The 16,229-nt window shown below is 36.5% G+C and overlaps 1 protein-coding gene across 1 annotated transcript; it reads right to left on the bottom strand.

Annotated features, from left to right (window-relative positions):
* Positions 1 to 8,011: 8,011 nt before the first annotated feature.
* On the bottom strand, positions 8,012 to 10,151 carry LOC127792409 (uncharacterized). The gene has a single exon (XM_052322888.1). The coding sequence runs from the start codon at positions 9,866 to 9,868 to the stop codon at positions 8,201 to 8,203; it is 1,668 nt and encodes a 555-aa protein (XP_052178848.1). The 5' UTR covers positions 9,869 to 10,151; the 3' UTR covers positions 8,012 to 8,200.
* Positions 10,152 to 16,229: the final 6,078 nt, after the last annotated feature.

Genomic DNA, 16,229 nt, shown 5'->3' on the forward strand with positions numbered 1-16,229 from the left:
AAGAAAGAAGTGAAAGGAAGGCACGTGTGAGATTTGTAGGGCGAAATACTCTTCTACATGGGACTCCTGGTCAAAAGAGTAGGGAGCTATTGATATGCCCTACAAACAGCAGAAAATTCGGATATGGCATGGGCCCAAGCGACAAATCTGGGTTAAAATCTACGAGTGGCCACCCGATCAAGGGAGATAAAGTTATGAAGATAGTCCATTGGTGAGCAAAAACAAATCAAATCAAGCCAAAGGAAGAAGTATTACCAACCTAGGGAAAAGGCAACTCGACCATGACTAAGTGCCCACTTGGTCATGGCTCACCAAGGGGAACTCGGTTGTGATCGGGTGCCCACTCGATCATCTTACCAAAGGGCCACTTGGTCATGACCGAGTGCCTACTGGTCAAGGAAGTCTAACATGCAAGTGTTATACCAACCTTCAAACAAGTTTTAAAATAAGTAGCAAGAACAATCTGCAAGGCAATGACCAAGAAGTAAGAAGAACCAAGCCAAGGGGAGGTGAGTGATGATCGAGTGGCCACCACTCGCCCCCGAGAGCCTCCTTTGTAGCCGACAAACCCTCCTAGGGCATTCGTCAAACTCAACCCGACTTGGTGTTAGTGTTAGTGCCCTAATGCTAGATTTAGATAGCATCTGGCATTTATAATTATGGGACTAATGATATAATTCTTGTAATATATATATATATGACAAAATGTGTTTTCATATTTTAAGGTTATATCTTCATTTATAGCTCTCCAATCATTATATATGAATGAGTCCTTAGATTTCTTATTGAATGTCTTTTTTTTAAGTGTTAAAGGATATGTGACAATTGACATTTGTAATAAAGATATCTTAATGATAATTCTCAGTCCTTAGAATTTTCAGATGGGGACTATGATTAGTCGATTACGGACTGGCACATGGGATACTACCTTTGATTAGTATGAGATGCTAATCATAAAGGATGGTGAGTCGCATGTCATAATCCATGAGATGGATATAGTATATATGTGGGTAGATGTTAGTGGAACACCTACTGAATGTGACGCACGTGATAGATCACATGACTGAAAGGATTTATGATCTATCACAGGTTTCGATTGTATTACTGGTCCTTTGACCGAAGGTAACACAATTGTGACACCTGTAATTTACTTACATGCTTAATAATAATAATAGTCATATGAATTTCGAGATTTAGAGCAGAAAAACTTGAGAAATAAGACTTTTATAAACATAAGTAAAGTTTCGAACATAATAAAATTCAAAGCACGTTTTGTGTAAATATAAAGTTTGACATAGAAACATGGTTTCAATAGAAGAAAGGAAGACTTCGTGAAGACGCTTTATAGCAATAACATATATAAAAATATCCGAAACTTAAAGCCAAACTCATATTTCCTTGAAATTAGATAAAAATCCAAGACATGCTTTATGGCATACATATAAGAAAATATCAGAGTTCAACCCCAAGAACTTTGTTTCAAAAGGAAACTAAAACTTAAATTCTTGAAAAATTCTTTTTCAATAATCCACCACGCTCCACGTCCACGTCCCGATCTCCTCATTCATGATCATCTGGGAGGAGAAAACATAAGGGTGAGATTACGCAAATCTCAGCAAGTACAAGAGAACTATCAAACGTATTTAAACATGACATGAACTTGCAACATGAACATATAACATAAGGGGACACGATAGGTTCTACCAACTTGCAGGGGTAAGAACCTCCGTGCATAGCGCTACTAAACCCTGGTCCCATAACTTGCTTGAGAACATGAAACTTGCTTGAAACATAACATAAGGGACCACATAAACATGATTCATGAGCATACCTAAATATCGTAGATAGTTCATAGTGTACTTACCTTAACTTGGTTGGAAAGGATCCAACTTTTTCGGCGAGGTTGTTTTGCTTTTGTTTCTACACCAAATTTGCTCCTTCTTTCTTCAGAATTTTCCCCACTCTCTATCACAAAATCCTCTCTTCTGATTCTCTCAACCTTGAACAAATTCTTATAAAACTTATGAACTACCATAAGGCCTATTTATAGACATTTTCAACCAATCATGTTTTGCCACATGTCATATCATCATGAGGCCTCATTATTACCTTCCATCTGTGACCAATAAATGCTTGCCACATGTCCTTAAGATAAGGTTTGTAGACTTTTGTAAACTTGGAGGCTAAGTAAGCTTTTCATTGGCCAATCACACGATGCCACCTCAGGGGGGTCATTATGAGCCATCATGTGATCTTATCTTATCTTTCTAATGACCAATGGAAGCTTGCCATGTGTCTTTGATATTTTGAGCCTCACATGCTTAATTACATTTTCAACACTTTCATCATTACATCTTACGTGGTTTAATTCATTTTTCTACATTTCCAATCATTACTCCCACATGGTTAATTGATTTTCTACATTTCTCATCATTACTCCCACATGGTTAATTGATTTTTCTACATTTCCCATCATTACACCTTTAACTAGTTAGCTATATTTGGTTACTTTAACTACTTAGTTTGAGATATTTTGATGAGATATTTTAAGGTTTTAAGAACTACACCTTGGTCCAAACTTTTCAGATAATTTGCACTTAGGCCCTTGCAACTTAGTCCCGGGCTATTTTTTAATTGCATTTTAGCCCTTGAAGAAAGGATAAATTACGCTAATACCCCAAGATTTTAGGCAAATTACCCTTTTACCCGAACTTCAATATTTACGATTTTGCCATTGGCTCAAAAACTGAACCTTTGTCTCAAGACTTCTATAATCCATTGAAATGACATATTTCCTCAAGTATTAGAAGCTAAAAATCCCAAGTATTACATTATATTTCAGTTTAAAAATCTTGGGCGTTACACAATTGTCTCACGTGTCGGTGCCAGAAATTTACCATTGCTAAGAACCATCTAATTAACGGATGGGAGATGCATTATGTGGTCCTTGTGTAGTGGCATATAGAGGCAGGTGATTGCTAATAGGATCCATCGACCTCCAGCGTGAGGTGAACATCCTATGCGATCAGTGGTGGTCTTGATTGTAGAAATCCCTGACCAAGGTACACTTGATTGGAAAGTGTTCCAATGTTTGAAAGAGTTCCGATGTGTCATCTCAATCTCACCACACAAATTCTAGCATAGTCACCGAGTTAATGAGTTTGATCAGTCCATGACTCTCACTGGATCGGGATGATAACTGATGGAGGGATTAAAGTACACTGGAATTGAAAGCCCAAATAGGTTTTATTATGAAGTAAGACTTCATTACTAGTAGGATCGCCCTGACATAATGCTAGTTGTCACTCAGGGTCTTTCGGGGTACATTAATGAGATGGAGAGATTCTCGTTGTAGACTAAAGGTGTTTGGTCAGTGTCAAAGTGGTTGACGTGTCTCAATCGCTAGTCAGTAGTGAACCTAGAAAGTCACATGCATATCCGAGTGTGATGATTGACTAAATGATTAAGGTTGAAATTGTCATTAAGAGTTAATGACATTTACCGTTAATAGTTAACAGGCCAAGTTTAAATGATTAATAATTAAGAAGTAATCGTTAAGAGTTGATGGGCATGTTGTCAAAAGTTAACGGGGGCCTTAACGTCATTATGAGATAGTGAAAAGTGTTATTAAGAGTTAATAGTAGGCCTAAATGCAATAAACCAAAGTTTGGAAATAAGGGCCAAAACTGTCGATAGTTTCAAATGAACTGTTAATAGTTTCCTTTTATATGTAAGCAAACTATCGACAGTTTCTTTGAAACTATCGACAGTTTCTATCGAAGTCGCTGAACGTTTACACGACTGATTTGTCATTTTGTGTAACGGAAAGCAAGCCACGTGGCAAGGGCAAACAAAGGGAGGACAGCGTGTGTCCTTGTGGTCTCCTCCAAGTTCCCTAGCCCTATCTCCATGTCCCTTGTCTGTTATGAGGGTATGCATATATATAGGAATGTGGAAGAAAACGAGGAGCTTTTGGCTTGGTTTTGTGTGAGATTTCTCTCAACCCAAGGCTCGTTTTTCATCCCATTCCAAAGCTCACTAAAGCCCTCAATCATTGTTTCCAATCCCTACTCCTTATTAACTTCATTAGCTAGAGTAGCAAACCGAAACATAGAGAGTCTATTTTTTCGATTTTGGAGTTTCATTCTTTTCTGTTTTCAACCCATTTCATTTTAGCCCAAAATCTCCCACATTCTCTATGTCTAACACAAAGAGAGTGGTGAGATTCGATCATTCACTGGAGCATGGACTTGATAGGCCCTTCGTAGTTTCAAGAGACAATTCGATCTAACTGAAAGGAGATTCGGGAGCTATTCTTGGAGCAAGGAGTTGCTGTCACCAGTGGAGTTCAACCTCTACATCAGCCTTTAAGTGTTGAAAGGTATACCAACTAAACCCCCTTATGGCATGGTTTAATTTTCGATTTGCATATGGACATTGAAAACGGGTCTTATAAGGTGTTTTTCGATATTATTTCTGCTACTATCTTTGATGTTTTCGAAAAATATTTTTTAAAATGTCTTAAACCCTTAGATTGGTACATCTCGTTATGGCGTTCCTCATCACTTGGGACCCACAAGAATATTTTTTAAGATTCTACAAAATATGCCACTCGGGAAGCCCAGGATGGCTGCCACGTGCCCCCCCCCCCCCCTCTCTCCTCTATAAATAAGAGGCGCACCTCCTCTCTCAAGTACGCTCACTCTGACACTTGACTTCATTTTGCATTTAAGCACTAGAAGACTAAATTAAGCATTGGAGGATTTGCGTGGGGACTATTAGGTTTATATAGTAATGGCACTAAGACCCAAGAGGAAGGTGAATTGGGTTGTTTTAAAAATTTGATTGAACTTGAAAATTCCTTTGATGAAAAACAAGATTTTAGAGCAAGTGAGGATTATTGAAATGCTTGGAATAATAAATGAAAGAAAGAGCACAAGCAAAGAAGATACACAACGATATATAGTGATTTAGCTTAAACCAAGTCTGATCCACTACCTTACCTCCTCACTAAGGATTTTTCAATCAATCCACTAAAAAACCTCCTATCTTTCCAGATAGGCCCTCTAGCAACAAATTAAAAATTTACAACCTCTTACTTAAACAAACAAATCCTCTAGCAACAAGCTAGGTATCACAATCTCTCGCTTAAACAAGTAAAGCCCTCTAGCAATCTTGCTAGGAAAACCAAGAATAATAAAAAATAGAGGATTTAAGAGTAGACATTCTTAGTTATAAGATCTCTCAATATAAATACAAAGCTTGAATAAGACAATACAAATGATAAACAAAACCTTTAGAGAGAAAAATAAAGAACAAATGAAATAATTAAGCACTTGAAGAATAAACACTTTTAAGCTTGTAATGATCTCTCTTGGTTGATTTGAATCATCTATTTAACTTGTATTTATAGTGCTTTGAGAGCTCATTCACGAATCTTGTTGTTGATAGTGGAAAAGCTATTTTGGGTGAATGAAAAAACTAATCGTTGGGTGTTTCTGCGACACAAATGGTCGACAGATGCAAGGCATCGATCGACAAATTAGTAGAAATTCAAAATTCGATTGACAGATGAAGAAAAATAGTCGACAGATGGTTTTGGTCAGTCGACAAATGAAGAAAAATAGTCGACAGATGGTTTTGGTCGGTCGATAGATGAGTGACAACGGTCGACAGATGCAAAATTGCATTCTACTGGTCGACAGATGAAAAACAGTCTGTCGATAGATTATTATATATATTAGTAGATTTGCTTGATGATATAATTCATAGTATGTATATATTATAAAATATTTATATTTCTTTAATTTATATTTTACCTTCCATTTACTTTAACACATAAATGTAAATAAGAAAGTACCCCCATTTGAATTCAATAAAAATATCTAAAAATCAAAATCCATAATAATATGAAAGTAGAATTTTAGTTTTAATATAAATTCAAGATTTAGCAATTTAACCACTTCTAAAATACATACCTTCTATTTTTTGAAAAATTCATTAAAAATTAATTTAACAACAATGAATATTAGCTATCAAAATACCGGAAGATAGTTTTTTAAAATAAAAATATTTTCTTATATATCTCTTTATAATGTGTTAATCTTCCAGACTTAGAGAAAATTATAGATCATTTGATTTTTATTTTCACAAAGGTATTTAAAATTGATTTTTGTTGAAAATCATAAACTTGACTCATGACTTAGGGATCAAAATCAAATGTTATTTTTCATCATCAAAACTAAACACAAGTGTAAAACATCAGGGACATCCTTTCGCGCCCCTAACCATCTGTTCATCTTGGCAAGCCTCTCAATTATTCAAGACCTCACGGTCATCAATAGTCACCTGCTCATCAGCAAACCACCCATTCATCAGGCACCTGATCATTTGGTCTCCTAATCGTTTGGTCTCCTGATCATTTACCTCAAGGTCTCCTAATCATCATCACACAAGCCTATCAAGATCATTCTTCCCACATTACAAATTCATTGTTGTATTTTGACAATGACAGTGTAATTTGCCCTGTCTATTTTAAAAAAAAAAAAACTTCAAAGTGCACATGGATGGTTGAGTTATCTAATTATAATAAAAGATTAAAAAGATGGATTTTGATTACTTGTAAAGGCCTACCTTAAACTTCGTTCCTGTGCTTAGGGGTGTTCAAATTCTACTTCGGACTAGAAGATTGGATTAGACCAAACCAAAAAACCTCTAGGACTAAAGTGTAATCAATTCAGTCTTTGGTCCGGTCCAGTCCAAATTTTAGACCAATAATCAAATTAATTAAAAAAAAAACAAAAACCCAAAACCCACACTTTCTCTGCTCAGTCATTGTCTAAAAGATAATTGGTAATTGGTTCTAAAATGTGATGGTGAAGGTTGAAATTCATTGCTACATTCTGGTAGGCTTTTGACATGGTTATTTTTTTGAAAGGGAACTTATTGGCAACATTGCAAAAAGTAGGTTCCAAGTAACGCCACCCATTAACTTGAACAATTTGCTATCATCTTAGAGAAATCTATCACAGCAAACACTAACAACAACTAGATGCCAAAAACTAAAGCTAATGGGAAATTATCTTTTAATTCTACAGATCATTATGAATTTTCCTTTAATTTTACAATTCGTACTAGTCATTTTTTTAGTTTTTTATATACGTTATACATGGTTTTTTCACTAAAATGGTTACCACCCAGAAAGGAAAAAACAAGTGAGACCGAACATACTGGTCCAGTCCAAGTGAGACCGAACATACTGGTCCAGTCCACCTTGAAATCAGTTTGATTTTCACCCCAAGTTTTTGCAAAACCCATTCAGCCAGGTCCAAACAGAATAAATACCCCTTCATGAGTTTGTCGAAACTAGTAATTAAAATTTATTTCCTAATTTAGGGGAGAAATCATGCTATTTGAACTTTTCGAGTTCCAATTCTCAAAACTCTCTCACCATTATCCCTATTTCTCTGTTTTTCTAGGCTTCCCAAGGTCATTTCATTTCCTAGTTTTTCTCTTGTTATTTTGAATGCCTTATATGTCAAATGCATCCATAAATGATTCTTCAATGGTTTAGTGTTATCTAGTCATGTATCTCTTCTGGAAACTGATACAAAGATGAAAGGGTAGTTGTGAAAATTAAATGTTTAAACTGAGTGGATTTATAATTTAATATTTAATTTGTTTTTTTATACATATAAAACAAATCAAGAGTAAAATTGTAATTTCACCCATGGAACAACCAATTCAAAGAGCTACTTTAGGACAAAAAATCATTTTCCATCTCATTAACAACGCCTAATGCATTTAAGCCCATAAGAGCTGATGCCCTTCCAGAGGAAGATAAAATCAATTTAAGTTGAGAACCTGCCAAGCCTTGTATGTATCCGGGCCTGGGTGGGTCAAATTAAATATTAAATCTGAACACTAAAATTTCTCACAAACTATCTCTTTAATTGTGCCTATTTGAGTTACTACAGATCAGGAAAAAAGGCAGGGACCTGAGCCTGAGGTATAACACAAGTGTAAATCTACAGCGTGCATACAAGCTTGATATTACAGATGGAAGTGTTCAACAATATAACCCAACCGGTACAAACAACTGAACAAACAAGTAATGCAAAACTGACATGAATTCAATATGGAATAATATGCATCACAACTTAAAGAGGAAGCGATAAAATGTATATCCAACCGTGTCTGGTCAGCATGTATTGATCCCATCCTTGCAGTCGCTGGTCAAGTTATAGAATGTTTCCACCCGGGTCTTTGCTCTGTAGAGGATTTCAGTGTCCACTTCAACTCTCATGTACCCATCAAAATCAACAGGACGGCCGCCATTCAAAAGCCTCGTTTCATTGTACCACTCGCTCGTGTTCCCCCACAATTCCTTGTAGTCATCAAGCAAATGAACCTTGTATTGAGACCTCAATTTGTCGAAGTAGTTGTAGAATGGCTCATTGGTGGCGATGTACAAATTCCTCCAAGGTTGGATCATCCCTTTAACCTTTTGAAGGAGGGCATTTGGCGATGTATCAGCATCCAAATGGGGCCACTGCTGCTTATTCTGTGTTTTCTCTCCTCGAACCACATGAACTGCATCAAAGTCCCAGTCCATACGCCCACTAATCCCAGAAACTATATTCATCAGTCTCTTTGATTTCCATAAAGCATGCCACGGCCTCTGAATGTACTTGGCAGCTTGGGCTTCACAAACTCTATACCAATAGTTTTCTGGTTCAGGAGCGTCAAATTGCCTCCAAATTATTGTGCTTTTATCTTTCCTCAGCTGCATTGGTGTAACCTTATGGCTGGCAACCTTTCTGACTGGGATTTTCTTTTTGTGCGTCTTATCCCACTTTTTCCAATCTCTAAGGAATTCACCCTCTTCAACAATCGATGCCACTTCTTTCAAATGCTCAAAATCAAAATAGAACCTAAAATCCTTTCCCTCCTCATCCTTATTACCAGCAGTATAAGTCCCTGACAAGCAAAGACTCAAATCCATCACAAAAGTTCTGTTCAAATACTGAGCCTCCCCGAGAGCACACAAGAAGCTCCAAAGGTAGTGGTTCATTCCTTTACAATAATCCCCTCCACGCGAATAGTACAAGTACTTCCCCTTTCTAAAAGCTGCATCCGAACCCAAAACAGGGATTGTGTCATTGATCTCATCGTCACGAAAGGGAGGAGGAACTACAGCACGCCCGCCACTCCTAGTTGCGTTAAGCCTAATCCTTGGCCTCCGGGCATTCACACCAGAATGCCAGCCCCTCGCACCAACCACCTTATAGGTGCAATTTTCACTATACCCTATTCTAAACCTTCGGAAATCCCTATATCTCCTCCATGACTTCTCCTTCTTATTTCTAAACCTCCACGCCACATCACACTCGCCTGCTCTCGATCCATTAACTGGAGTTTGATAATCCAGAAACACAATGGCCTTAAAAAGCTTCAAATTAAACCTCTCAATGGCTATCAAAACCCGCGGATCAGAACAATTCACCAACATTTCCTCGCAACCCGATGGCAATGTCAAATTAGTCATGTTCGCTTCCGATTTCTCAATCACCGCCTCGGTGATTAGGACCGCCGAGAGTGCCGGCGACACCGCCGGGGTAGCAGCAGCAGCAATTAAATCTTCGCCAGTTTTGAGGACAGAAGTATCCGTTTGAAATGTGGCGTTCTCAACTTCGGTGAAAACCCTAGTTAGGGCTCTGGAAGACTCCCAGGGATCGGGAGGCTGGTACGTGATGGCAATTACAGTGAAAATAAGTACCGAGAACACGAAAACTGAGAAGCACACATTACTTATCAGCTTTATCAGGTTTTGCCCAATTGGATCTGTCGTTGAATTCGGTTCTTTCATTGATCAATCAAAGAACCCTGAATCCACTAAAAATTTTCCCAAACCCAAAATGATTCCCAGCGCAGCCTACCAAATGAGAAATTGCGTCTCCAAGAAGATTAGGGTTACTTACCTTCCGATCTGAAGAAAATCAAGAGAATGAAGGGATTGCAGAGAGAGAAAGCAGCTCCAATGTTGTTGTCTGGATCCGTGATCTGAAATTGAAGAAGACGACGGACACAGTGAAGTAGACAGCTAACAAGAGTGAGATTGGAGAATTGTAGATCTGTCTGGTGATGTTTATGCAGCCATTCTGTGGTACCTTAATTTAGAAGTTTTTCGTATTATTTAATATTAAATTATTAATAAAAAATTAAATCAACTATTATTACCTTCTCGTGTTTTATTCACTCCACGTCACCGTCTACTTGACACGCCACCCCACCGTCAAAGCATGGACTCGCCACCAAAACGCATAATTACGCAGATGCTGCCTCAACTACGATATAATATCACTTGGACCCTCTCACCCAAAAAATAAGTACACATTAATCCCTAACTATGGAGTTATAGAATCGACTTTACCAAAATTTGTGAGATTTAGGTTATTTTTATGCGGATTTTTGTCTCTTACATTTAATATGTAAGTTCCTTATCGGTTACCTTGATTTTTTTTTTTCGAAAGCATTACATCTCTTACTAATGTCGATAAAAAGTATTATTTAGATATTTAATCAAAGTAAGTAATTTTTTTTTCTTAAATTTAAAAAAACTTAGCAAAATTTTAATAATTTAATGTATAATAGTTTTCTTATGAATGGTCAAAAATATTACTAGTAATAAAATAAGAAAATAAAACACAACCACGATCAAAGCATATAGGGTTTATAGAATTTTTTTTTTTTTTTTTTTTTTAGCCTACATCATTTTTTCTTTAAGGTTTCACTATAGATATTCCTTAGTTTCTTAAAGAGCCATAAACAAATATATAATCTATTGTCTATCAAGAATATTTTTAATGGCAAACAAAGACTTTTATTATAACATAAGAATACACTCATTTACAAATGAGTAAATATAACAATAGAAAATTAACTACTACTGACAAGAGCCTTGATCAAAGGAATGCAAAGAAAATGTAAATGAATAACAAACTTCAATTAGTGCTCCAATTTCAACGGCACACATTCTTTGTTTTGAGAATATTCAATACTCTAGCAAGTTCTCAAATTTTTTTATGTTTGTGATTTCAACAAACTGATTTTCTTATAGGTTTCAAAATAATAGTTGGAAATATTGGACAGAAGGCAACATTTGAGACTTTTCTCACAAGAGATTAGTACTTTAATTAATGAAAAACTCATAAATCTACAAACATAAGCTAATAAATAAGATAATGTTGTAACCTATCTTTCAGGAGGCATGCATAGTTCTCTTGGAGAAGATTGGGAAAATATGTCCTCTAGGAAAATGTTTTTTTATCTAGAGAATGATGTTCTCCTCTCTTAGTCAAGTGAATGAACTCAGAGAGAGACATTCTCCTAAACAAGTCTCATTTACATAATAAGAACCACATAGCTTATTCACCCAATCAAGTCATTCTCCCAAGAGATAACAAGAGAGATGTTCTCCAGGACAACTCTCGCGTAATAATGACCCTATCATTGCTTAATTCACTCTCTTAATTTCTCACTAAGAAATTTAAAACCTTCACTATTGCCTCCTATTTGATCACAGGTAGGTCCTCTAATCCCCAAGACTAGGAATTAAGAGTCTCTTACAATTAATGTAGGCTCTATAGCACTTTAGCTAGGAAAGACAAGAACACAAATAAATGAGATGATCTAAGAAATACCTTCTCAGTTACAATTTCTCTCAAGAAGATACAAGACTTGAAAAAATTAATTACAAAGAAACAATAGATCCTTTAAGAGAAAATAAAAATTGAAAAGCAATTGAGCACTTGGACACTTTGTAATGAATTCTCTAACCTCATAAATGTTGCACCAACCATGTATTTATAGTTGAAAATGAGTACATCCAAAAATTTGGCCATTAAAGATGGTTAAGGTGCATTAAATGCACTCCAAAACTATCCATTAGACGTTTCTGTAACAAAAATGGTCGATAGATTCAAAGAATCGATCGACAGCTTAGTTCACAAATTTGAAAAACGACTAACACTTATTGTTACAGGGTCAAAAGAAGGCAAACTACAAAGAGCATGCTTTTTAGCGGTTGACAGCCTAAGAGGTCGATCGATAGCAAGGGTAAGGATGGTCGACAATTCCCTGGAACTAGTGAACAACCTCCATTTGCATTTTAAAACATTTTGCTCCCATTTTCTCAAGCACTTAAAAATAGATTTAAAATCATTTTTGGAGATTTAATTGAGACATAATACTTCTTTTTTTCCAATCTCTATCACAACAAATTTGACATAAATGATTTTCATTTTAGCCAAGAGATTGAAATTGATTTCTATTGAACCCTTGAAACCAAAAAGATTTTTATAATTTGAATAAGAATATAAATATAAAGCTCATTGTTTTTCATCATCAAAACCAAACACAAAAGTGAAATATCATTATCCCTTTTTTTTTATGATAGCAAAATCTAAAATCAACTTCAATATACATATCTCCTCATTTTTGTCATAAATCAAAAATGTTGGGTTTTCAAAACTAAGTATAGAAAAACTCCCACTTAAGTTGAAAACCCCCCATTAAACTGATATGACTTAATATAACAATTAAAATGATCACTAGTCATAATAAGGAGGTAAGTAAAGTCTAAGGAGCTACCATAATAACCATTCAAAAACTATTAACCATACAGAAATGTCAAGCAAAAGATTGATACATTTATGGAGATGATCAAAGAAAAATATTCAGAATACAAACTGATAGAATTGAACTTATATGACACACACCAAGAGGGGGGTGAATTGGTATAATTAAAAAAAAAAATTCTTTTGAGAAGCACAGATACTTTCAAATGGTGAAAAGTAAAAATGAAATTTTATCAATGAACATTCTAAGTCAGTAGAAACAGAAATGCAAAGGAGGCAAAAATAATGGAAAGCAGTGAAGACACGTATTTATAGTGGTTCAGCTTTCCAAGCTTAGTCCACTACCTTAGCTATCAACTAAGGATTTTAAAACCAGTCTTTACTCTCAAACCCCCTACTCAATACGAGCAGGTCCTCTAGTCCTTGACTAGGGAATTTACAACCTCCCAACTTAATGGGCCCTCTAGCTACCGCTAGGAAAAATACAGAGAATGAAATAGAGATTCTAAGAGTACAACTCTTAGTTACAAGCTCTCTCTTTAAATGTAAGATCGAGGCTTAAAAGTAATATAACAGTAAAATATCAAAGCCTCTTAAATGAAAAATACAGAGAGAAAAAGTTAAAGCTCGATGTAACAGTGAAGGCACGATCGTTCAAGATATTCAATATATTTCAACAGCCTTCGATGCGTCTTCAACCACCTATTTATAGTTGATGGTGAGTAAGTTGAATTTTTGGACCGTTGTGGGTGGTTGGGCGAGCATTTAATGCGCCAAAAACTAGCCGTTATAAGTTTCTGTGAAACACATAGTCGACAGAGAAAATAGGTTAGTCGACTATTTTATCAAATAAAACTAAACATAGTCGACAGACAGAAAGGCATAGTCGACTATCTTATAACACAAAAATCCCATAGTCGACAGATCCTGTTACATAGTCGACTATTGTAAAAATGTGAAGAAATTTTTGAATTCTAAGAACAAAAATAGTCGACAGATGAAAAGCCATAGTCGACTATCCTTACTTGATAGTCGACAGATTAAGAAATAGTCGACAGATCCCTCACATAGTCGACAGATCCAACCAGCATAGTCGACTATCCTTATACATAGTCGACTATCCTTAACAGCATAGTCGACTATTCTAAGGCATAGTCAACAGAATAAAACACATAGTCGACTATCCTTTTGAAAATATAGAAAACTTTAACATATCCTTATTTTGATCTATTTGAAGGCAAGTTGAGATTATCAAAAGTTTATTTTGAAGACAAATCACTCTCAAAACTTAAACTTATAGCCATTTATCATTCATATAGATTTTCATATCTTGCTTCCAAACATATATACATAAAAATTCATTTTCTCATTCATATAATCCTCATAGTATAAATTGATTTTCATATAGTCATTTATCAAAACCATTTCATTACAAGAGTGAAAATATCACAAACCATACAAATATCAAAGATTTGCGAGCACATTGTTCATATCATCAAAACCAGAGCATACATGACCAAAGCCAAAACATACATCATAAGTATGAGAATATGTGAGCATAAAAGCTCAGAATCTGATGGCGGAGGCAGTGAGGATGATAGGGCAACTAGCGGCCAATCAAGTGAAGGAAGTCAAGCGAGAAGAGATGACACAAGAGAAATGAGCTAAACCAGCTAAGAAGACATCTCATCTTACTGAGATCGAAGAAGACTCATTTCATTCTTGAGATCAACCATCCCTTGGATAAGTAGATGATAATCCTCACTAGATCCCTCAACTCCTGAAGATTGGGAAGTAGAAAGTATAGGGTCTTCATGAGAGATCGTGGTTCATTCCTAATGATTTCTTCTTCAATTACCACTACCTTTCTCTTTTTGCTTTGAACCCAAATCCCATCACCATTTACTTTGAAACCTACTCTTATGGTTGTGGCAGAGTTCAAATGTTGAGTAGGATTAATATATACCTTTCTTGCTCCACTCAAGTTTCCTACTTCCTTGTCCAATAGGGTATTGATTGTCATTCCATAATGCAGTGATCTAGTTTTCCCATTGAAGGCTCTAATCATATGATTGATAATTAGCAAGCATAGATTTGACCTCCTATTAGATATAATGCATTGCATTAACCATAGATCCTTCTTAGTGATTTGAGAAAAAATTTCACTTCTTGGGACCAATACTTGAGTGCAAATGATATGCAATAATCTATTGTGTAAACTCAATCTAGTAATGTCATAAATGAATTCAGTAATAGAATCATCCTCAAACACTAATCAACAAGCTCCCACAAAATTGCAAGTCCATAATGCATAGTCTGTTCCTCCTTCTGGTATTCCAAAAAAATTATGGATCATATTCATATTAACCTAAAAAAATGTTAATCCAATGATTGTTTTAAGCCTCTTGTTTGACTTTCTCCCATTATAGAGATTGTTTGCATCAGAATAAAATGCTTTGACAACATCCTCTTAGATATCTCTATGGCTTCTCATAAACTCCCACCAACCAAACTCTTTGAAAGTTTATATGTAAGGGAATTTAATTGATTCCACAAATTCAATGTCAAGGTGACGGCCAAGTAATACCTCTTGAGAATCAAACCCATGCATATATCGCTCTTCTGGTGTAGATTGGAAAATAGCTGGGGGTTGAATTGAGATTGTTGTTGCCAAAAATACAACAATTAAAATTTATGATGTGGGGTCCATGCGAGCTCGGTGTTGGGTGAAGTGAGGTTGTCGTGAAAGAAGTTATCGCAAGGGAGTTTGCTATAAGGATGCTCGCTGTAAGGGTGTTTTCCACAAGGATCTGTCTTCGCAGCAAGGATTTACCTTCGTCATAAGGTCTCGCCACAAGGATTTACCTCCGCCACAAGGTCTTGCCAGAAGGATTTGTCTTCGCCACAACGATTTACCTCCAGCATAAGGTCTCACCGCAAGGATATGACTTTCCCGTAAGGATTTTCCTTCGCCACAAGGTTTCGCCGCAAGGATATGACTTCACCACAAGAATTTTCCTTTGCCACAAGGTCTCGTCGCAAGGATCTTCCTTCGCCACAAGGATATGACTTCGCCGCAAGGATTTTCCTTCGCTATAAGGTCTCACCGCAAGGATCTTCCTTCGCCACAAGGTCTCGTCGCAAGGATATGACCTTGTTGATGCTCAAAAATGGGTTAGAAGGCTCACGGGAATCCTCGCCCGCAATGACCCTCCGATGCCTGAGTCAATGTCGACCAAGATAACTTTTCACAAAAACAGTAAAAATGCAATCAATATGTCCAATGTTTTACAGAAATCGGAAGTCCCTTTTAATGTCTTGTACTTGGGTATTTATAGGGTGTGATTCTCAAAGATACATGGTGCTGACACGTGTCGTTTGTTGAACGAGCCATGCACGAGATGTGTGGTTGCAATCAAGTCTTTGCCACAAGGCCTTGCAGCACACTACCGCAAGGCTTACCGTAAGACCGCCGCCACAAGGCTTGCGGCAAGGCCATTGTCGCAAAGAGGGTTCACGGCACACTGCCACAAGGCCATTGTAGCAAAGGGGGCTCATGGTACACTGCTGCAAAGCCCTTGCTGTAAGCTC

Source organism: Diospyros lotus, chromosome 1 (assembly GCF_014633365.1).
Source record: "Diospyros lotus cultivar Yz01 chromosome 1, ASM1463336v1, whole genome shotgun sequence".
NCBI lineage: Eukaryota > Viridiplantae > Streptophyta > Magnoliopsida > Ericales > Ebenaceae > Diospyros > Diospyros lotus.

What these genes read in the sequence shown, in the direction of transcription:
- LOC127792409 (XM_052322888.1), bottom strand. Translation starts at nt 9,868, where the DNA reads ATGAAAGAACCGAATTCAACGACAGATCCAATTGGGCAAAACCTGATA.